General features: G+C 42.1%; 1 protein-coding gene across 1 annotated transcript in view; it reads right to left on the bottom strand.

Annotated features, from left to right (window-relative positions):
- IL1R1 (interleukin 1 receptor type 1) overlaps positions 1–23,484 on the bottom strand; it is a 66,648-nt gene extending 43,164 nt beyond the window's left edge. Inside the window, exons 1-3 of the mRNA XM_073664785.1 lie at positions 23,293–23,484; positions 8,511–8,578; positions 1,813–1,891 (exon numbers count right to left, since the gene is read on the bottom strand). Of these exons, the coding sequence (XP_073520886.1) occupies positions 1,813–1,882 (70 nt within the window). The 5' untranslated portion in view covers positions 1,883–1,891; positions 8,511–8,578; positions 23,293–23,484. The remainder of the gene's footprint in view (positions 1–1,812; positions 1,892–8,510; positions 8,579–23,292) is intronic.
- Positions 23,485–25,053: the final 1,569 nt, after the last annotated feature.

Here is a 25,053-nt window from a genome sequence, read left to right as displayed (position 1 = left end):
AAAATAATTTCTCCATCTCCTCTGTTGCTGGCATTGGCGGGTATTGCACTGCATTCAGGTAATATCCAAGTGCAGTGCGATGTTTCACACGCACTCATAGGCTTATATGGGTGCGTGCGATGCTAATCCAGCGTGCAATCACAGCATGCTGCAATTTTTTTCCAGCCCGAATGCAATCCGATTGGCACTGGAAAAAAAAACGCCACTGAGGACACCATCATAGGATTAAATTGGTCCGAATGCAATCCGATTTTTTACACACACAGACCCAATCACTTCAGCAATTTGGCGTGCCCAATAATTTCAATGTTCATCCGACCTCGGCCTTTTCTGTTTTTCTTCAAGATAGGATTAATCTGCGGGTAAATAGCATTTAAAATCTGAGTAGCTGGTTGAACAGAAGAGTGGTGAAATGGAGAAAATGATGCTTACTCTCCCTGTTGCCGCTAGCTTACAGTCATCGGGGCAGAGCAGGGAGCGGGTACAGTAATCACTCCCTGGCACTTTGATTGACAGTCTGCTCTGCAGTGTGTGTGCACCATGTGTTTTAATAACAGGCTGTCAAAGTGCCGGGGAGTGATTATAGCTGTGCTAAATGTATAGTGACTGGTGACTGTAACCGCTCCCTGCAGCCGCTCACTTCCAGTCATTGGGGCGGTACAAGAGGCAACAACTTCATTTTGTGCTTGTCACCAGTCTTTCAGTCAGCAGGCTAATCAGGGTTTTAATGCTAATTTACTTGCACATTAACCCTATAATTATGCCAATAGCATTTCTCTAGGTAACATGTTCCCTTTAAGAGAGAACAGATCATTAGGAAAAGTTTTGATGGGTCGGAGATGAATTTTTAGTAATATAATATGTTATAAAAATTATATACGTTATAATGTACAGTTGAAATCAGAAGATTGACACATAGTAGGATATTTGTCAATAGTGTTGAAGTGATCATGAATGAACGAGACAAATTTATAATGGCACATGTGGCATTTTGTTACAATTCTCTGTAAGCGTGTTGGGCACATTCCTCCTAAGCCTATTTTTTACCTTTAGAGAGGTTGTCCACTACTCATTGATGACTTATTCTTAGGATAGCTCATGAATGCCTGATTCAAATCAATAGGAGGTGGATGTGCAGTACCCTGCCGCGGCCACTACCAGAAGATGGAGCAGCTCCGCATTTGAGCAGTTCAGGCTGACGGAGGAGAACAGCTGATCGGCGGTGGTGCCGGGTGCCAAACCCCGACCGATCAGACATTGATGACCTATCCTAAGGATAGGTCATCAATGATAAAGTAATGGACAACCTCTTTAAAGTACTTCAGCCAAGAGATTAGGTTAGGTCCACTCCTTTCGTAACAGCTGCAATTTTATTTCTACTGTTTAGTCTACAGTGTTGCCCTTTACCTTTGATCTGCATTGTTTGCAGTTTAACTTATGATGCAAATTGATTTTGCAAGGATTCTGAGGTGCTGACTGCTACTTTTCTCTCTCTTCACATCTGACTTTTATAATGGATGGATGATTTTTTTTTCTCAAAAGTGTGAACTTTCATAAGACTTTTTTTTCTAAATACACATTTCTTTGAAGAGCATAAACTTGCATCTGTGTAACAGATTTATATTTTTGCTTTTTGGTATTTCGGGGTTACTAAGTTGAGATAATAGTAAGGACAAAAAAATGAAAAAAAAAATGTGAGCTGTTAAATGTGGCAAACTCAGCTATGCTGCACCCTATGGTCCAGCCCTACTACCCCTGCATGTCGGAAAACAACAATCCAGTTCAGACTTTTATTCTGTGTTATTCACTTACCAGCTTTACCAAAAGGCAGATGTGTCAAAGTCAGAATGCAAAGTGTGACCTCAAGCAGGTATCCGGGCATTTTATGGACCTGTACAAAATACAAAAGAATACAGTAGATATCATAGCCTAATGTAACAGCGGTAAAGTACAAGAAATTACAATAGTAGCACTTTTTCTTTAAAATACTGTTCCAACTTTGGACTCTCATAAGTTGAAAATGGATGAGTTCCTGTTCTTTTTGCCAGGAAATTAAATTGTAAAAAACTTTTTTTGTACAGTGGACAATAAAAGTTTTTCTATGTTGTGTTTATACACACAGTGCAATGTCTATACACAAAAAATGTCATCTCCAGGACCTTTGCCTTCCTGTTTTACTTTGTGTAGCTCAATACTCTGTGCTTTAGAAACCACAGGGAAGAAAAAAATAACTACGGTACCTTCTTTCTAGTTCCCTCTGTTTCATTGGAAGTTCAAAAACATTGTCAGCACTCTACATAGTAAGGCCCTGCTCCCAGGATGAGTATTTGGTGAGGTTTTCTGTTGCTTGAGTTTTTTTCATTGTGTTTCTTCAGTTCGCTTTGTTTACATACATTTTTATCTCTTTTTAGAAAATCATGTTTTTAAAATAAAGCTGCTATGTTTTTATGCTTCCTGGTATTTGGCTTTGCCAAAACTTTATTTAAATAGTCATGCGTTAACTACATGAATTTGTAATGCATTTCCATACTGGAGTCGCTTATTTTTTTTAACTTGTGAATTTTCCGCATCCAATGCAACTGTATGGGGAAATCCGCACCTAAAAATCAGTGTATTCATAAGAGTAAAGTCCCGTCTTCAGCTATGTCCTCAGGAAAGGAGACGTTGTTGTGCAGCATCAGTCAATCCTGCACAACAATGTCTCTTGTTCAGTTTCTCCTTGGAGGAAGGTCCGGCATCTGTCTCTGCTCCCTACAAATGTTCATAAATGAATTCTCAGCTTTCCTTGAAGTCTGGTCCTCCCCAGGATTGGAACTCACAGTCTCCAGCATGGTAGGCAGCAGCCTTAGCTGTGAGCCTCAGGCTGTATGTATTTATTACATAGTGGCGTACTGGTATATAGAGCTGTATCACTAAGTCCCAGTACAACTTGCTTATAAAGAAGGACATAGTAAAGAGATGTAGCCACAGAAAATTCTCATCTCCTTGGCAATACAGTCTTTGGCTCACAACTAAGATTAATGTAAATATATATGTATATATATATATATATATATATATATATATATATATATATATATATATGTATATATATATATATATATATATATATACACACACGTATGTCTGTATAGTGCTCCTACCTCGAGAAAAATAAGACTTTGTTTTTTTAGAAATACACTTTATCATTGATTAAAGGTGTTGTCCAGGCTTGGGACAAAAGTCTACAAAACATACAAAAGACAAAAAATATATCACATACCCTATGTCACGATTCTCTTGCTTTGCATACTTGTGGTCACGTGCTGTCTAGACGAGTTTGGCTTCTCTCCCTAGAAGTTCATTTACAGAAGCTGGATGGGTCTAGTCAGCTTCTGACCACTAGTATGCAAATCACATATATGTAGTCACATAACTGTCTACTCATATCGGCAATATTGGGGAACTGTGACAGCGTGCACACCGCATGCCAAGATTCAGCAGTCTGCAGTCACAGAGGGCCTACAGACTTTTATCTCAAGAATGGACAACCCCTTTAACCTGTCGCTTCCACAGCCAATTTTCATTTTTATGGTTTGCATTTTTCCCTCCCCATTAGTTTTTTAATTTTACATTCACCATGTTTTTTTGTTTTGTTCTTACAGAATTCATTCATCACTTTCTAACATTCACTGTGTGGCCAGGGAAGAATGAAATTGAAAATGAGTGTGGCCGGGGTTCGGTTAAGGGCGTGGCCAAAATATTTGCCATGGTGTGCCGTGCGCGCTTCATGACCTGCCCCTATTTTGCACCTTGGAGAGTTGTGATGTTTGATATTGCGGATTGCACAGAGTTAACAAAAAATAAAAAGATGGTGGGCATAAGATTTCTATTAATCCCATCTAGTTTGCTTTGACTGTAAGTTAATTTTGAGCAGTGAAAATAAGCAGCATCAAAAAAAATGATTACTCACTGTGGGAACCAACCTAACGTGAGGGATAAAAATCTGTTTTGCTGAGCTTTTCAATGCTGGCTGCTTTCCAAATCAGGATAAATGGCCTACGCTGTACATAGAGGTGGACATCTTAGGGTTAATAACAAAATGTGAAACTACCGGGCTAGTAAAGGGATTTAAATTCCTATGAAATTCTATACTGCCTGCCAGAAATTAGGATCATATGAGTCTATGGTACATGGTTTCTTAAAGTCTAGAATGACATTGAAAGCTGAAGTCCATCTGCAAATGCTATTTAAACAATATAGATAATAGATTTTTTATTGTTGAATTTTTTTGAAACTGTCACTGACGTTTCAACAATATTTGCAATGTTACAAGAAACATAATATATCTTCAAAAGAAAGCTAACTTTTTCTCCACTTAAGAACCACTTCACCTCCTCCACTCACATCTGAACGCCTTACTGAAGAAGCTGCTAAAATCCAAGACAGAGTGGCAACTCACTGAGGGATCAGATTACAACTGCTTTAAGTCTATAGAGAATCAAGGGGAGGGCGTAGCAGAGTAAGAGTTAAATTATATGCTGCATCAATAGGCGAATTCCCATATTAAGCATTTATGGCATACAGAATATGGGCAGCATGTATCAGCCCTATGAAACACTGTCTATGAAACACTGCAGCATTTCAGAGAAAAATCTACGTTTAATAGCCACTGGCGGGTATCGAGCAGCTCTATTGACTAGTCGTACAGGCGGGTCCCCGGCGGCTTCTTCTTCCATTGACAGTGACTGGTAAGCCTCTCCCTGCATGCGCATATAGGCAGAGACTTGTCAGTCACTGGCAGCAGGTGGGGAGAAGCCGCCGGGGACCCGCCTGTATGACTAGTCAATAGAGCAGCTTGGTACTCAGCGAATATTAAAAGTATGTTTTTCAATGAAACGCCGCAGCTTTAAGCTAAGAGGTTAACGCTAAGAATATACAACAATATGTGCCACTCGACAGCAATTCTCAGACAAAGTTGGGCAACAAAATCATTTGTGGCCTGTCAAAACTCGATATTGATGTAAATAAGTGCAAGCAATCCAAAACATAAATGTAGACATTTCAGTCAATACATGACCTTCATCAGTAATGTGGATTGCAGCAGTGAAAGATAAAGAGAGTAGTGATGCTACTCTCTGCTGCAGCACGTGCTGCCAATCCACAGCATCGCTACTCTCTGCTGCAGCACGTGCTGCCAATCCACAGCATCGCTACTCTCTGCTGCAGCACGTGCTGCCAATCCACAGCATCGCTACTCTCTGCTGCAGCACGTGCTGCCAATCCACAGCATCGCTGCTCTCTGCTGCAGCACGTGCTGCCAATCCACAGCATCGCTACTCTCTGCTGCAGCACGTGCTGCCAATCCACAGCATCGCTACTCTCTGCTGCAGAATGTGCTGCCAATCCACAGCATCGCTACTCTCTGCTGCAGCACGTGCTGCCAATCCACAGCATCGCTACTCTCTGCTGCAGCACGTGCTGCCAATCCACAGCATCGCTACTCTCTGCTGCAGCACGTGCTGCCAATCCACAGCATCGCTACTCTCTGCTGCAGCACGTGCTGCCAATCCACAGCATCGCTACTCTCTGCTGCAGCACGTGCTGCCAATCCACAGCATCGCTGCTCTCTGCTGCAGCACGTGCTGCCAATCCACAGCATGGCTACTCTCTGCTGCAGCAAGTGCTGCCAATCCACAGCATCGCTACTCTCTGCTGCAGCACGTGCTGCCAATCCACAGCATCGCTACTCTCTGCTGCAGCACGTGCTGCCAATCCACAGCATCGCTACTCTCTGCTGCAGCAAGTGCTGCCAATCCACAGCATCGCTACTCTCTGCTGCAGAATGTGCTGCCAATCCACAGCATCGCTACTCTCTGCTGCAGCACGTGCTGCCAATCCACAGCATCGCTACTCTCTGCTGCAGCACGTGCTGCCAATCCACAGCATCGCTACTCTCTGCTGCAGCACGTGCTGCCAATCCACAGCATCACTACTCTCTGCTGCAGCACGTGCTGCCAATCCACAGCATCGCTACTCTCTGCTGCAGCACGTGCTGCCAATCCACAGCATCGCTGCTCTCTGCTGCAGCACGTGCTGCCAATCCACAGCATCGCTACTCTCTGCTGCAGCACGTGCTGCCAATCCACAGCATCGCTACTCTCTTTATCTTTCACTGCTGCAATCCACATTACTGATGAAGGTCATGTATTGACTGAAATGTCTACATTTAGGTCTTCTTGGAATGCTTGCACTTAATAAATTACATCAATACAGAGTTTTCAGTGCCCAGTTTTATATACGATTATTTAGGGGATAGGATCCTACTTGAGCACCGATCACAGGAGTGCCGTGTCCACACTCTCTACTATTTTAGAACTGTGATTTTACTGTAAAAAATAAAAATAAAAAATGGCCAAGTCGCAGAAAAGTCACACACAAGTTGTAGTCACATGTGACTTGCATTGAAGTCTATGGCAAGTGAGTCACATGAAACGTGCGAACAGCAACTGAAAATCCAATGCATTTGGAAACAAGAACCTGTGTTACCGTCGCAGAAGGTCAGGTCATCTTATGACACAATAGGTGGTCGTTACATCTAATGTTGCAATAAGACTCTGATTTCAATGTCACATGTCACCATGTATCCCTAACCTAAAGATGTTAGCTCATGAAGACAATCCCTGATAGAGCATATGGACGTCATAAGAGAAGAGATCTTTAAGAGGGTAAATGTCTGGCCAGAGAAGCATGCAACTGATGGGAGATGACTTCAATAAGATGAGAAGAGTTGTAATGTGTCCATATGCTAAGAGCCACCGGCTCAGGTACTGAAGAGTATATGACACAATGAAGAGTATCAATATATATTACCAATTCAATAACAGAAACGCTTGTAAAAATGTGGTGTAGACTTGTATTAATATTTACGAGATCACTGGGACTAAATCTCTTTAGAAAGGAAATGCTATTCAAATGTACATTAGTTTCAGAATTACTAAGTATTGTTTCTGATAGAGCTGCAGGATAAAGAGAAAAACTTTCTCCAAAAACTCTACTCTGTCTAATAAGTCATACTGAAACTTTAATGAGTCACTCCTCCACAATACAAGTTAGCTTCTAGAGGGTTTTTTTCATAAACACTTCTGAGTATCATATACTATAACAATAATATCACATCGAAAAAGATTTTTTTTCCATAAAGAGAGAAAAATAAGTCTATTGCATGTTAGTCAGCCATTCATAAATTTTAAGACTGTTAGATTTGTGGCAAGACGCCTATGAGGACAACTTCTCATTCCCAAGAACGAGAAAGTCCAGGATCTGATTCTATAGCAGATTTTTAAAGAAATTTACAAGTGTCTGTAAGTCTCATTCATTCTATTGAAAATGAATAGTGTTAACCATTATTATATGTCTGACTAACTTGAATTTTAAAGGGAATATGTCACGAGGTTTATGCCACCTAATCTGAGAGCAGCATAATGCAGAGACAGAGACCCTGATTCCAGAAATGTGTCACATACTGGGCTGCTTAGTGTAGACTTTATAAAGTCACTCTTTTGCCAGCAGCAGATTAACACTTAAGGACTAGTAAACCTGCTGCCAAGTAGTCCTCCATATTCATGAGCTCTGTATAGCCCCGCTCAACCACTGACAGCTTCCTGTCTACAAAAAGCTGCCAATTAGTGTTCACAGGAAGCTATCAATCAGTGGTATGGGCAGGGTTATATCATGCAAGCCCAGGAGAGTCAGTGCCAACAACACTGGAACGGCACCTGCATCAGAGGCGAGTATAGCGGCTGTAATTTTATAAGGGGGGGGAAATAGTGATTGCGAAGTGGTGGTCTGAGTAGTGGACAACCCCTTAAAAAATTTACTATCCTCAGATTAAGTGATATTGGTGTATTTTACTAAAGATTTCATCCGGATGGTAGAAAAATAAGCTCCTTCTCCACAGTTTTCATACTTCCGGACCACATTCTTACCCTCTTGTTTGCTAAGAATTCAGTTTATCTGGAGAGAAGAGTCCCGAATAGGCGCCTTCAACCCAAGAACAAAACCAATTTGACTTACAGGGCATGTGTCCTTCCAGCATTATATATATTAAATATACACTATACTATAACTATATGTATACACTGACCAAAGCTAATAGTGAAAAGCCAGAAAACATATTTCTATTAGGCTGGGATTACACATTTTTAATTACACCTTTCAGAATCCTAAGGGTGTTACCAAAACCCCTAAAGTACCCGTATTTTATGTGGACACTGCACCCACTTACCAAGGATCATGCAAATAAATGACCTCACTATTTTTGTCTCCATAGTCCATTTCTGTTATTTCAGGTAAACTAACAGAGAAATGTTTCACAAATACTTTGTGCCAGTTTACAGATCCAACAAACCAACTATAACTTTTTTTCACCGATCAACCCCTATAAATCAAGAATACACCATTCTTACCCTAGAATAAACTGAAAGCCCTGCTATTTTCCAGTTGCCGCAATGCACAGTTTTTGGACTCACCGTGGGAAGGAAGTGTTCAATAGCTCTTCATCTTTAGCTCTAAAGCACTGAGAAGCCCTGTATGATACCTGTAATACAAATACCAGTCATTTAGAATAAAAAGAAAGGGATTACCCTCAGAAATTACATGGTTTCCAATGAAAATGATACTGAAACATCAGCAACCTTTCTCAAGTGAATCATGACTAAGATCTATGTTAATACTTTTATGCCCAAAAATGACAAACAGTATTCTTGGAGTTATACCTTTATTGTCTAACCAGAAAAAATATATATTTGCAAGATTTCAGAGCAGAGAGACTCCTTCTTCAGGCAGGTTTACAAACCAGAAGTGGCTTTTGCCATGTAAGCGTCAGAACGAGGTTCCATAGGCTTACATTGTAAAAGAGACTTCCGGCTCATGCATAGAACATAGTGTGGGCCGGCTAGTCTGAAGTGCGGTGACGTCACAGCGTTGCATCCCGGAGAAGACGGCATTAGGTGAGTATATTAACACACGCGCTACACTACATGCCCATATACACAAATTAGAAAAAAAAAATGTTCATGGAAGAGCTTTATTAAGAGGAATGTGTAAGTAGGTTCGATCCTCCTAAACCGTATACATGGGCATACAGGTCATAGAAAGTTTACTAAAAAGGGGTTGTCTGGTCCAAAATAAAAAGTCTGCAGTCACTCTGTGTGGCTGCAGACTTGTGAATCCTACCAGCACACACACTGTGCACTGCGAGGATTCGCTGTTGTCAGCTCCGGGAACCAGGGCTGTGGAGTCGGAGTCGTGGAGTTGGTATAAAATGGACGACTCCGACTCCTAAAATATATAATAAATTGGGTACAGTAGTTCAATGCAGTTTGTGGGGAATATTTTCTCATAAGAATTTGGGAAAGTTATGACATGTCCTATAAATGTCTGTCCTATTCCTGATCTAAGGGTCTAGACTTTTAGCTGAGATGAATCTGTGCTACAGTAAATTTATCACTTAAACATGAGCCATGTATGAGGGAGTCGGAGTCATGGAAATTGAGGAGTCAGAGGTTTGGCTTACCGACTCCACAACCCTGCCGGGAACGACGGTCAAGTATGTGATATGCATATTCCCGGGAGAACCCATCTAGTAGGCACAGCCTCGCTCAATTCAGTGCGTGTGCTGGGAGGTTTCATAAGTCTGCAGCCACACAGAGTGACTGCAGACTTTTCATTTTAGACCAGAAAACCCCTTTAAGATCTTTGGGCCGGACACAGATCTCTCTGAGAATCCGCCTCCAGAGTTTATTTTTTATGAAAGGGGGTGTTACCAGTGTGAAGTATGTAGATCAGGAGAGCAGGCTGTCAGTCTTTACATGTCACACTGGTAACGCCTCCCTTGATTAAATATAAGTCCTGGAGGCAGATTTTTGGAGAGATCTATGTCCGGCCCATAGATCTTAACAGCTCATTTATATGTTAAAAGATTCTCTGAATCTTTCTCTTGATCCCAATGACAGATTCTTTTTAATGTGATTTGTAACTCATATCAATAAGTTCATACACGTCTATGTCTACAATCAGTACGAGGAACAATAAAATATACAGTGAAGCTGCAATTATGATTAACCGTCTGGTTCTTATCGTATTTTCCAAAATTGTTGCTTTAGTAATGACCATGCCTGGAATAGTGTAAATTTTTTAGAAATTAGTAATCTTCACAGGATGTGAAATTATCAAAGAAAAAAAAATTGTTGCATGTGATACACAGTCTCCATTTACTCAGCAATTGTCCAGGAGATCCAGAATCCACAATATCAGTCAGTCCCTGATGTTTTTTCTGGAGAGAAGTGGCTTCTTTGCTGCCCTCCTTGAAACCAGCCCTTGCTCAAAGAGTCTCCGCCTCACAGTGCGTGCAGAAGCACTGACACCAGCCTGCTGCCATTCCTGAGCAAGCTCGGCACTGCTGGTAGTCTGATCCCGCAGCTGAAACAGTTTTAAGATACGGTCCTGGCGCTTGCTGGTCTTTCTTGGGCGCCCTGGAGCCTTTTTGACAACAATGGAAGCTCTCTCCTTGAAGTTCTTGATGATGCGATAGATTGTTGACTGAGGTGCAATCTTTGTAGCTGCGATACTCTTCCCTGTTAGGCCATTTTTGTGCAGTGCAATGATGGCTGCACGTGTTTCTTTAGAGATAACCATGGTTAACTGAAGAGAAACAATGATACCAAGAACCAGCCTCCTTTTAAAGTGTCCAGTGATGTCATTCTTACTTAATCATGACTGATTGATCGCCAGCCCTGTCCTCATCAACACCCACACCTGTGTTAATGGATCAATCACTAAAACGATGTTAGCTGCTCCTTTTAAGGCAGGACTGCAATGATGTTGAAATGTGTTTTGGGGGTTAAAGTTCATTTTCTGGGCAAATATTGACTTTGCAAGTACAGTAATTGCTGTTAAGCTGATCACTCTTTGACATTCAGGCATATATGCAAATTGCCATTACAAAAAATGAAGCAGTAAACTTTGGAAAAATTACTATTTGTCTCATTCTCAATACTTTTGGCCATGACTGTAATATAAAACGTGTCCTAAAATGTTAGGGCAAATGCCTGTGAGCATGTGCAGTAGTGAGCCCGGCCCCCTCCCTTCATGCATAGAAAGATGAGCTGCCATTGAATATTCTACTCTAATACCGGAGATACCAGGGGTGCCGAGGTAAGAAGAGGCTGCTCACACTGCTGTCCGCCTTGTATTTCTGATATAATACTGGAAATACCAGGGGTGCTGAGGTAAGAAGAGGCTGCTCACACTGCTATCAACCCGGTATTTCTGATCTAATACTGGAGATTCTAAGTGTGCTGAGGTAAGAAGAGGCTGCTCACACTGCTGCCCGCTTTGTATTTCTGATCTAATACCGGAGATACCAGGGGTGCTGAGGTAAAAAGAGGCTGCTCACACTGCTGCCTGCCTTGTATTTTTGATCTAATACTGGAGATACCAGGTGTGCTGAGGTAAGAAAAGCCTGCTCATATTGCTGTCCATCTTGTCTTTCTGAATGACAGTACATAGTATAGGCAGCGGCAGACATATCATTGGTGCAATATGTGTAGCGGCACAAGGGCCCAAGAGATAAGGGACTCCATTTTAACCTACAAAGAAGTTGGAATTATGCATTATGATGAGCTATTGGACTGGAAAGAGCTCATGTACTGTTCTTGTAAAGGGGCCCTCTTCTGTCTGTGTCTGATAGTGGCATAGGTATTTACTATAGTGGAGCCTCCTGTTGCACATGCTCACTGGCACCTGTCCTTTTTACATTCTAGGACAGGTTTTTGTCTGTGTAACAAGCTGGCAGCCATTTTAATTCTAACATGATTACCTCCCTAGACAAAATGATTGTGATTAGATAAAGAAAATATTTAGGAATTCATAATGACATTTGACTTAGTTATTTATTTTCTATTCCCAGAGAACCCCTTTAACTGGACTACAAAAGTATTGTTTTTAACCCCTTTACAACCCAAGGTGGTTTGCACGTTAATGACCAGGCCAATTTTTACAATTCTGACCACTGTCACTTTATGAGGTAATTACTCTGGAACGCTTCAACGGATCCCCCTGATTCTGAGACTGTTTTTTCGTGACATATTGTACTTCATGATAGTGGTAAAATTTCTTCGATATCACTTGAGTTTATTTGTGAAAAAAACAGAAATTTGGCGAAAATTTTGAAAATTTTGCAATTTTCTAAATTTTAATTTTTATGCCCTTAAATCAGAGAGATATGTCACACAAAATAGTTAATAAATAACATTTCCCACATGTCTACTTTACATCAGCACAATTTTGGAACCAACATTTTTTTTTATTGGGGAGCTATAAGGGTTAAAAGTTGACCAGCGATTTCTCATTTTTCCAACAAAATTTACAAAACCATTTTTTTAGGGACCACATCATATTTAAAGTCACTTTGAGCGGTCTTTATGACAGAAAATACCCAAAAGTGACACCATTCTAAAAACTGCACCCCTCAAGGTGCTCAAAACCACATTCAAGAACTTTATTAACCCTTCAGGTGCTTCACAGGAATTTTTTGGAATATGGAAGAAAAAAATTAACATTTAACTTTTTTCACAAAAATGTTACTTTAGACCCATTTTTTTTTATTTTCGCAGGGGTAACAGGAAAAATGGACCACAAAATTTGTTGTGCAGTTTCTCCTGAGTAAGCTGATACCCCATATGTGGGGGAAAACCACTGTTTGGGCGCACTGCAGGGTTCGGAAGGGAAGGAGTGCCATTTGACTTTTTGAATGTAAAATTTGCTTGAATAATTAGCAGACGCCATGTGGCATTTGGGGAGCCCCTGATGTGCCTAAACAGTGGAAACCCCCCACAAGTGACACCATTTTGGAAACTAGACCCCTCAGGGAACTTATCTAGATGTGTGGTGAGCACCTTGAACTCCCAGGTGCTTCACAGAAGTTTATAATATTGAGCCATAAAAATAAAATTTTCACATTTTTCCCACAAAAATGTTTTTCAGCCCCCAGTTTTGCATTTTCATAAGGGTAACAGGAGAAATTGCACCATGCAGTTTGTTGTGCAATTTCTCCTGAGTAAGCAGATACCCCATATGTGGGGGAAAACCACTGTTTGGGCGCGCGGCAGGGTTTGGAAGGGAAGGAGCGCCATTTGACTTTTTGATTGTAAAATTTGCTTGAATGATTAGCGGATGTGCCCCTGATGTGCCTTAAACAGTGGAAACCCCCCACAAGTGACACCATTTTGGAAACTAGACCCCTCAGGGAACTTATCTAGATGTGTGGTGAGCACCTTGAACCCCCAAGTCCTTTACAGAAGTTTATAACATGGAGCCGTGAAAATAAAAAAATCTAACTTTTTCCACAAAAATGATGTTTTAGCCACATTTTTTTTATTTTCACAAGGGTAAGAGGAGAAAATGGACCCCAAAAACTTTTGTGCAATTTCTCCTGAGTACGCCAATACCTCATATGTGGGGAAAATACAGTGTTTGGGCGCACGGCAGAGTTCAGATGGGAAGGAGCACTGTGTGACTTTTTGAACGCAAAATCGTCTGGAATCGAGAGCGGACGCCATGTCGCGTTTGGAGAGCCCCTGATGTGCCTAAATAGTAGAAACCCCCAACAAGTGACCCCATTTTGGAAACTACACCCCTCAAGGATTTTATCAAGGGGTATAGTGAACATTTTGAACCCAGAGGTACGACACAGAATTTGATGACATTAGGTCATCATATTGAATAAGTTGTCATTAGTCTTGAGCGCAAGTGCTCACTACTTGAGTTTGCATCGGGTACTCAGGTATGCACCATGTATCATGCGCATGACCAAACAATCTTCCTGCTGTCTGGTGACCCGGATGTTGTCATGACGACATCGGGTCGTCATGGCAACACCCGGGAAGCCACGGCAGACAGCGCTGGAGGCCGGAAGAGGAGGTGAGTATCCCGATCACCTCCCCTTAGCCACCTCAATGCTGCGATCGACTTCGATCGCAGCATTGCGGGGGTTAATGTGCCGGGAGCGGTGCAGGACTGTGTGCGCGCGCGATCGCGTTGACGTACTAATACGGGTAAGGCTCTTAAGTCCCAGGGCACAGACGCGTATTAGTACGTCATGGGCTTTAAAGGGGTTAAAGTATTACTGGAAGGAAGAGAGGTGGAGCCCAATGTCACTCATTCAAATATTGGTAAGTATGCCATATAAAAATGTAGCAGATTAGGAATAGCCCAGCTTGGCACATCGTACTCAAATTTGCAATGTGTTTTGATCAGGAATTTAAAGGGGTAGTCCCATCTCCAAGATCCTATCCCAATATGTAGTAGGTGTAATAAAAATAATATTAGCAAATATCTCCAATTAGAAATGTAGTATAGTATTTTTGATTCGCTATTTCTATTTCCTCATGTGCAGGCATCGCAGGACCTTAGGTATCCATGGTTACGACCACTAGCATCTAGCTAACTATCTGACACTTTATCGGTGGATGTAACCATGGGTACCTAAGGTCCTGCAATGCCTGCACATGAGGAAATAGACATAGCGAATCAAAAATACTATACTACATTTCTAATTGGAGGTATTTGCTAATATTATTTTTATTACACCTACTACATATTGGGATAGGATCTTGGAGATGGGAATACCCCTTTAAGTAATTGTGTTTGGTACTACAGTCAAAAGTGAGAAGAATTAGTGGGTAGCAATTTCCTTTTTCATGTGTAATGATGCAGAGGAAATTGCTTCTCCACTCTTTCTCTTCACCCTTTAGGTAAGAAAGTGAAGTGTCATACAAGAACCCATCAGTCAAAATGAGGATGAATGTCTATTGCCAAGTAGAAAACAGGCATATTTTTATGCTACTTTTGGGTTTAGGCACACACTACTTCTCCACCTCTCTTCAACCGCCACGCTCTCTTCCTGTCCTTCCGCACCTATCACCATTCAAAGGCTCTGATCTTTATTCCCACCATTATTATCCTGGTCGTTGCTTCTCCAGAATCTATTGGGATTGACTTGGGTCTACCATACATACAATGCACCATCAGTAAGGTAACTGATACAACTATTTTCTACTTATTTAAAATAAGCAGAATATTGGCTAACATTCAAAACGCCTTATTACTTCACAATGGTACACACAATTTAGAGCAATGATTTTGCTATTGTGCATGTGTGTCACAACTGATTTCACAATGACTACATTCTGTGACATCCCTAAGTTTATCCAAATGCTTTGTTTGCTTTATGGATTAAGCGTTACTTTTTATTTATAGTGTATTTAAAGGACTTTTCTGATTACAACATATTGATGGCACCCACTTTACGTATTAGCTGTTATATCACCTGAGTATTGCAGAAAGACCCCTATTTTGAGCAAATAACAGCTGTTAGATGTCAGACCACGAACAATATGATATTGATTACTATCCTATAGAAAGGTCATTAAAGGGGTTGACCACTACTCAGACAACCCGTTCCAATCACTATGTTTCCCCCAAGTAAAATAAAACACCTATACTCACCGATGGAGATAGTGCCGTTCCAGCGGTGTCGGCACTGGATCTCCAAAGTAACAATGTCATGCGAGCCCTGCAGCCAATCAGCGGCCTGTTGACTATCCTCATCTTTGGACAAATCAGGCATTCAGAGGAAGTGAGAGAACAGCCGCAGCTCTTCTCCGTATTCAGCTATGTTTGAAGAATGGGAAAGTGAAGTGGCTTTTGATTGGCTGCAGGGATCGCATGACATAACAATGTCGCATAAGTCCCAGGAGAGCCAGTGCTGACACCACTGGAGCAGCACTGGCAGTGAGTATAGGTGTCATTATTTTATTTGGTGGAAACATATTGATTGAGAAGGGTTTGTCTGAATAGTGGATAAACCCTATAATATGTTACCACTTAACAAACAGTTTAACGGGGAAAAAAAAGGAAAAGAAAAATGTGGCAAAACGTTGTGTGCACCCAGCCTTACTCTGGCGTACTCAAAATCTGATATACGAGTTATCGAAACCATTCAACCCTTTTAAAAAGTGCTGAATTTAGGATAGTTTCAGCAATCTGTATCCTCTTCCCTGTTTTTGTAATAGATAATGCTTTTATCTTTAAGGGGTTTTCCCATCCCATATCAATAGGATATGTAAGTACTTTATAAACAGTGGGGTCTGACTTCTGGAATACCCACTTATTTGGATAATTAAAGGGGTTATCCTCTATTGAACAACCTTATCTTATTCAATTCAGGACTCACAATAGTAATATATAAAGTACTCACCTCCTGCATTAGCATAGCTCCAGCAATGTATGTGCCGCTGTTCCTGGCTGTGACGTGACAATATTGTGTCACATATGTCACAAACTGGCTGCAGCCAATGAGCGGCCGCCTATCAGCGGCAGTCTTTTGTCAAATAGCAGTCGCTTGTTATCTGCATCTGGCAAATGACACAATGTCATGTCACCACCAGGAACAGTGGCTGTCATCACTGTGTATGTGGGGGGTGGGGTTGAGCAGGGAATTGATTGACAGTTTGGTCCAGTGGCATTGTTGTGCTGCTGGCCAATTTGCAACTCAGAACTGATAATGGTTTTGATTTTACAGGTGCTGAAGTGGTGTGAGGTTTGATAATGGACCTAGTGGAATACAGAGCAGTCATCACGTTCCTTTACTTGAAAGGCCGCACACCAAAGGAGACGTTCGATGAGATGAAAGAGGTTTATGGTGATGATTCCCCATCATATGATGGCATCGTCAATTGAGATGTGGGCAGACTTCGGTGCAAACAGCTCCAATTCCAGGGCGACCCCACTCTGCTATTGATGAACACACCATCCAGCAAGCGGAGGTCGCCATTTTGGAAAATCGCTGCACATTCATTTGCCACCTAGCCCAAAATATCAAGATTAGTGTGGGGTCCGTGGAAAAAATCATCCAAGACCATCTTCACATGCATAAGGTATCCGCTCTCTGGGTTCCCTGGCTGCTCACACCTTTCCAGAAGCAGGAACGAGTCTAATGCTCTCAGGCTCTATTGACGATGTGTCATGGAAAGTAGGAGAACTTTTTCAACAGACTGATCACACAGGATGAAAGCTGAGTTCATCGCTATGAGCCTGAGACTAAAGTCCAGTCGATGCAATGGAATCATCATGACTCACCGCCTCCAAAGAAGGCAAGTGCCCAACCCTCAGCAGGCAAGGTCATGCTCACAGTATTTTGGGACCAGTGCGGAGTAGTTTTGATGGATTTCCTAGCAAAGGGTACCATGATCATAAAATCATAGTATGATCATAGTATGGGGCATGCTATGCTTCACTGCTGCGGAAAGTTCGGGAGGCCATCAAAACCAAGAGACGTGGCATGCTCACCAAAGGTGTCCACCTTCTGCAAGTCAATGCACCAGTTCACAACTCACATGTTGCCCAAATGGAAGCATGCTCCTGTGGCATTGAAATGCTACTGCATCCCCCTTATTCACCCGACCTCACACCATCGGACTTCCACCTCTTTCCAAAAATGAAGTTTTTAGAAGGGAAACCATTTTACAGATGATGAGACTCTGATTTCCGAAGTCACAACGTGGCTTTTGGAGCAACCAGTCGACTTCTACAAGTGAGGTATTTACAGTTGCTTAAAGAGATGGGAGAAGTGTGTGTCCCTGGGTGGCACCTATGTAGAGAAGGACTAATAATGCTCCACTGTCTAACAAAAGACGGGAAAGGATAATAAGAAAAAAAATGGAAACAAATTACAAAATAAATACCAAACTGTTAAACCTCATGACATGACAAGTCCAAGAAAAAGAAAATGTCATTCACCTATCACATGAATGTCCCTTCCATCTAGGGGAGCTTTCCTCAACTGAAACATCCTAATTATGGGTGATTAATCTTCTCTACTGCTAAGAAACACAAAAGCAGCAGCTTTTATTTCTTCCATGATTCACCTCAAATGAGATCTGTGATGCTGCAGTGCAGAGTTTGCTATTTTTAAAGATGAGACTGCACTTATTTTTGGGAGGGAGGTGGGGTTGTTTCTGGGAATCAAAATATGCTGTAAGTTTTACAGTAAAGATGTAGAAAAATGTATGTAATTTACGTGGCATCCTAGGTTTTATCAATAGCATCTTTATTATACCCATGAATGTGTCTAACTAAACCCCTTACTGAGGTCTACCTCTGAAGCACAAACTTCAACTTGGGCTCTGTTTACATCATGTTTAAGGCCTCCACTTAACACACATGTAAGGGTGCTTTCACACTGCGCTTTGTCCTATGTCAGACTGTCCACCTCCAGTAAATGATGCACGACAGAGCACACGTTGACTCCATTGGCACCATTATAGTCAATGTCCCCTTCGGCTCATATGTCGGAATCCTGTTTTGCAGGAGATTCAGACATAAGTCCCGACGGGACTCACGAACGTGACGAAGAACGGAGTGTGAAAGGGCCCTAAGACATATCTTGGGACCATTCCGAGCAAGTTGCTACTTTTTTGCACAATTGTATCAACTGAAAAACATTCCAATTTTGACTTATGTGTTTTGTCATCCATTCTATTTTTTCAGGGCTAGGCTAGTCTCTGCTTTACGGAGAATGCGTCTTTTGTCAATGCTGACGTATGCTCAGTAGGGTCTTGTCACTGTGCAATATTCTTTTTAACGGCTCGCTCACATTGGCGTATAACACGGCCGAATAGGGGCATGCGAGAGGATTGGAGCACAAAGCATTGACGCTCAGATCAAGCTCTGATAGAGTTTGATTCGAGAGTATTTGCATAATCTGTCCCGATTCTGTTGCAGCACCCTGCTACCACAGATACCACAGGACCTAAAAGGGTGCATGGATGGACTTCTCCACAAGAGGCCCTCGCTACAAACAGACACCTCCACCCTTCCACCTCAGACCACCAGAGGGAGCCCTGTTAGGGATATATAAAATGGAGGGTGGAGTTAGGCAGTGAGTCTTTTGAGTCAGTGTGCTGACACTGAGAGCAGTGAAGAAGCAGGACGTCTGCTGCTGTACTGAGGGCCCCGAGTGTGGCCGAGGCAAGGAGAGAGAAGAGAGGAGTTAAGGGGGCAGAGGAGCGTCTGAAGCTCACCCCAAAACACAAGCCGGACACCGGGTCCGCGCCTACAGGGTCCTCTACACCCAGTAGGGACAACCAGCATACCAGGAGGCTTCCAGACCCCTGGTCATCCTGAAGCTGCTATCAATTACAGGACTAGGAACCACGAAGGCCCCGGCGTCCAGGGATAGTGGTTGCCAGAGAAAAATCCTACTACCAAGCAGTCAGGTGGGAGAGCAAAACAATATAGAAGCTAGGCCAAGTTCCAGGCTGGCCAGAAGCTTAGAGAGAGGAAGACACGGACCAGGAGGCCTACAACCCGCTCACTGGGGAGAGTTCTGAAGTGCACCCTTCCTATTAAGTACCCTGGACCCTACCTGCCGTTACACAAGTAAAGATACTGAAGCGAATCCCCTCTGTGTGTGTCCGTCATTCCCCCTGACCCGACCGGGTCACCTCTCACCTGCATCCCTTTCATCAACCCTGCCCCGGGGGCCCGCTCCGCCTGTGGGGAGCAGAAACATCCCAGCTGCCATCCCATCACCCCCGGAGGTCTGCAGCAGCGCCGGTACTCATTAACGGGAACCACAGGTGGCGTCACGAGACAAAACTGTTAATAAACCCCTTTTTAAAGAGTGACCCCAGAATACGGACCCGGGAGCCGACTGCCGTGACATCCCAAGAAGGTGAAGGCCCGGGTACCGAGTCTCCCCCCATATTCTCCCTGGGCGAGTCACTGTTGCATGAGAGAATTGACGGCTGTGTGACCCCGGCCTAATGCACAGTGACAGTGCATTCTCTCATTGGCTCTGATGAGAAGTGACAAGCCGGCAAGAGAGCGCACTGTCAGTGTGCATTGTAAGGCGAGAAAAAATTATTACATTAAATAGACAGACATTTTGGATTAAAATAAATATTAATTTTGGACCATAATTGGGTTAATCTGCAGGTCAACAGCGTTACTAACCTGCCCGGTGTCTGCACAAAGCCTAACGGTGTGGGGAGAAAATGAACTCTGGCAGCATTCGGTGTCAGGTCACGGGGCGGTGCCGATGCTGGTTCAGTCACCGCTCTGAGAATACAGCGACAGTAGGGCCCGCTGTGACTGAAACCGAATGTTGCCAGGGAGAATAAATTTTCTCCCCACAGCGTTCGGCTACGTGCAGGCGCCGGGAAGTTTAATAATGCTATTAATCTGCAGGTTAATAGCGTTTTTTTCTGATGACAGGTTCCCTTTAATGGGTAAAAGAAGCTTGGACATTTTTATTTATTTTGGTATATGAGAAAGTAACTGATTGTAAAAACTGACACATTGATCAAACATTGAAAATATGATCCAGATTTTTCATATACATGAAAAAAGGAGGTCTGACTGAAGTCTCACATTCTGTTTAGTCCAGCTTAGCTTTAGTTACTGGACCTCAGTAAGTCTGTAAATACCTTTGCGGATTTCAGTTCGCAAAGGTGTGGATTTTCCACATATTCCTTTTGCAATGGCAATACGCCAAAACATCCACAGTATTAAAAGGGGTTTTTCAGTTTCGGAAAACTTCTTTCCCCCGACTGCAGTTTGTTAAAAAAAAACAAGCTGTTTCACTCATCTTCCCGCATCCAACGCTGAGTCTCCACCACTGCTCCTAGTGTCTGTTATTTTCTGCAGCAGTGACGTCACGTTGATAAAGCTCCAGCCAATAACGGAGCTCAGCGGCTGTGCTTGAGATGACGGCGAAAGCCACTGAGCTCAGTAATTGCTGCAGCGCTATGGAGGTGACGTCAGCGCTGCAAACAATAACAGACACCAGGAGCAACGGAGGAGCAATGGAGGAGACTTGGAACTGGACCCGGGGAAGGTGAGTGAGGCCAGTTTGTTTTTTTAAATAAACTGTAGCTGAGGTTAAAAAGGTATTCCAAAATCAGAAAACCCCTTTAAATGACATGCTGTGGATTTCAAATCCACAGAAATGGTTGATGTACGCCACAGATTTTGGCCCCAATTCAAAAATTTTTCATCACAATTCTGATTGAAATTTTGCACAAACATTTCACGTTTTTTTTTGTTTTTTTTTAAAGTGGTGGAGTAAGTGTGGCCTCTCCTATTAATCAGCATGTACATTACCACAGAAATGTATTGATTTCTTACTCTGGTGTGCAGGAGCTGAAAGATGCGCCAAAGTCATTAAGAGGCACCCACCTCTTAAAGGGAACGGGTCAGCTTTCCCAAGCCTCACAAAGCTTCACATCTTTCTTAAACCTTTTATATATTTCCTAATAAACCCTTTTTGTGGTTTATATTTATTTTTAAATCTAAGTAAAATCAATTTTATACCTGAGCTCACAATATGATCATTTGTGGGTGACTACTTGTGGAGGTGTTGTTTTCCACCAATGGCTGTTTGCAAATCTCTGCCTCCCTGACTATGCGCAGTACACCAAGTGTACGCTCCTCAGCTTCACCGCTGCACCGCGCATGGAGGCAGCGGTCACACAGGACTTAGCCATTACCACTGGTTCTCCATATCTCGCGGTTGGCTGCACATTACCGCTGGTATTATCCTAGGCATCTGCAGTGCGCTGATGAAGTCAGAGTGCATACACAGGGATTCAGAGATTTGCAAAGAGCCGGCGGTGAAGCCCCTCTTGCAAATCATGTCACTCACACCAACAGGGACATTCTGAGTGGGAACATTACTGCAGGGTTAAAATGTCCCCATGACAAATCACCCACCCATCAGCATATCATAAATCCAGTTATAACACTGATTTTATGCAGATTCAAGAATCTATGAACCATAAGAAAGTGCAAAAAGTGCTCAATAAATACATAGCTTTGCTTTGGGGGCCTGAGCAGCTGAAAGGGTCCTTTTAATGTATTTGACACATCTCACTCCAGTGCCTGCAAAATACCAGTCTTGATAAATATGTGCCTTTCTCCGTACTATGCAGCAGATATTCCACACGCAAATCTGCAGGGGAAAATCCACTGTGTATTTGCAGTGTGGGAACATACAGTATCCTAAAACCAAAAAGCCAGCAAATCGTGACTGTAGGATGGGCAGTAATAATATAAGTGCAATATAAAAAATATATATGTATATGTATACATATATATGTATATCTTTGCAGACAAGGTACTGTATGTGGACACAGAACTATGGGCCAAACTCATTATTGCATTTGCAGCGTTTTTTTTGTGCAGTTTTTGGTATTTTTTGCCTGCTTTTCATTTGCACTTAATTCTTTTAATTTGCACCTTTTTAGAGTCTATCTTATTTGTGTTTGCTTGTGATTTTTTTTGTAATGTTTGCCATTGTGAGCAGGGTTTAGGATATCCAGATGTTTTCATCTGATTCATCAATTATGACTTTTAACAATCCGCTAACTTTTTGTACACATGTACTCCACTTTCCACGACATCCATCTCCGGAAAGAGTTTATGCACGCCTGGAAATTTTGCCCAAATTTTGTTACATTGTTAGTGGAAATTGCAAATTTTTTCTTTAAAAAGGCGCAAAAAGAGTGGAAGTCAAAACAATAAGAATTTTTGATTTTGCACAAAATGTATGCACCGTGTGCCCTATTTTGAATTTGGCACCAAAAAAAAAATAAATCAACGAATATTACAGAAAAAATTAGTAAAAAAAAAGTGACTTAAATAATAAACGTAAACTGGCCCTCTGGGCATACTCATCACTGTTGTCCTTTGAACAGTTCACCCACCTGCATCTTGTGCTCACCATGTTCTGCAAGAAATACTCAAATTTGCCAAATTTATAAAGATCTGTTTTCTTTTGATCTATCCATGTATGGGATAAAGCATGTACCATGAAGAACTACAGAATACATACAGTCACATTAGCTGAGTGCCTTCTATAGATAGAATAAAGCACAAAGTTGTAAACACAGTATATAGTGTGTAATATATATATATCCCATCTCTTTCCAGGGGCAGCTGCATGGCTCCAAACACTTCCCAGGTATCGGTCGCTGTACAATGTGTCACATCCTAAAGTTACCAGCTATGGTGATCACAAAGCTCAGTGTGCCAGGCATAGTGTCCATTATGCCCTACACAGGAAAGACTAGAAAAGTCACTTGTGATCTTAGACCTGAGCCTGTGTCCTGCTCACAGTGAGAGGCAGCATTGCACAACCACAGGCAGACACTGGTGTTATGACAGCTATGGAAAGAAGTAGAAAGGTACCTGAGTATGTGCCCTGCAGTGTGGGTCCCTGGCACTGCTAGCAGTCCTGCCAGGGTGTCCCAATGCTCCTTCTCCCATCCAGCACGCTGTCTACATGTCCGGTAGGCAGAGATCCTTTCCTTCCTGCAGGGGAGGAGGAGACATTGAAGATTTCGACATCCCAAAACGAGTTTGTACAGTGATTTCCCAGCAGCTTCAGCTCTTGTAGTCTGTGCTGCTGCCAATAGTTTCCCTAAAGTCATTAACTCTTTCCTTTCCTTTAAATTCCACAGTTCAGATAAAGTGTCCTGGACTAATAAAAATAAACTAAAAGAATTGTAGCAGAATTTGAAGGGGAGTACAGAAATGTTCTAGCTCTTATTTATTGTAATGTATCAGTATATTACAGTATACCAATGTTTGTAATCTGCAGTACAGTAATATAGTAACTACACCATATGGACAACAATATTGGGACACCAATATTCTCTTTTTTAACCCCTTAATGACCGGAGCATTTTCAGTTTTTGCGTTTTCGTTTTTTGCTCCCCTTGTTCCCATAGCCATAACTTTTTTATTTTTCCCTCAATATGGCCGTATGAGGGCTTATTTTTTGCGGGATGAGTTGTACATTTGAACGACATCACTGATTTTACCACATCGTGTATTGGAAAATGGGGAAAAAATTCCAAAATGCGGTGAAATTGCAAAAAAAATGCAATACCACGGTTCTTTTTTTTTTTTTTTTTTTTTTTTACCACATTCACTGAATGCTAAAACTGACCTGCCATTCTTATTCTCCAGGTCATTACGAGTTCGTAGACATCAAACATGTAAAGGTTCTTTTTTATTTAAGTGGTGAAAAAAAATCCAAACTTTGGTAACAAAAAAAAAAATTGCCATTTCCCGAGACCTGTAGTGTCTCCATTTTTCAGGGATCTGGGGCTTGGTGAGGGCTTATTTTTTGCGCGCCGAGCTGAAGTTTTTATTGATACCATTTTGGGGTAGATCCGATGTTTTGATCGGCCGTTATTGCATTTTATTGCAATGTTGCAGTGACAAAAAAACGTAATTCTGGCGTTTAGATTTTTTTTTTCGTTATGCTGTTTACCAATTGGATTAATTTTTTTTTTATATTGATAGATATTCTGAATGCGGCGATACCAAATATGTGTATGTGTTTTTTTTTTATTGTTTTATTTTGAATGGGGGATAAAAGGGGGTGATTTCAACTTTTATATTTTTTTATTTTTTTTAATATTTTTAAAAACATTTTTTTTTACACTTTCTGCTTGCTTTAATAGTCTCTATGGGAGACAAGAAGCAGCGGTTATCTGATCGCCTCTGCTACATAGAGGTGATGAGCAGATCGCCTGTATGTAGCAGAAATGCTCACTTGCTATGAGCGCCGACCACTGGGTGGCGCTCATAGCAGTCTAGACATGACAACCACAGGGGTCTGCTCCAGACCCCGGGTTGTCATTTCGACCCATCGGTGACCCGCAATCACGTGACGGGGTCACCGATGGGCGGAGTTAGTGACGCGCTTCCCGGAAGCGCGAGTTAAATGCCACTGTAAGAGATGACAGCTTCATTTAAATGGCTAACAGCCGCGGGTGGATCGCAATTCCAAACGGGGCCGGAGGAGGAAGGTCTGTGGTCAGATGAGACCAAAACTGAACTTTTTGGCCACCAAGGTAAACACTATGTCTAGTGCCAAACTAACACAGGTCATCACCCCAAGAACACCATCCCCACAGTGAAACATGGTGGTGGTAGCAT

Source organism: Phyllobates terribilis, unplaced genomic scaffold, assembly GCF_046119375.1.
Source record: "Phyllobates terribilis strain yellow unplaced genomic scaffold, ASM4611937v1 Scaffold_2__4_contigs__length_985480577, whole genome shotgun sequence".
In the NCBI taxonomy this organism is placed as follows: domain Eukaryota; kingdom Metazoa; phylum Chordata; class Amphibia; order Anura; family Dendrobatidae; genus Phyllobates; species Phyllobates terribilis.
Note: the sequence above shows the minus strand (reverse complement) of the source record. Positions and strands in the feature narration are given on the sequence as shown.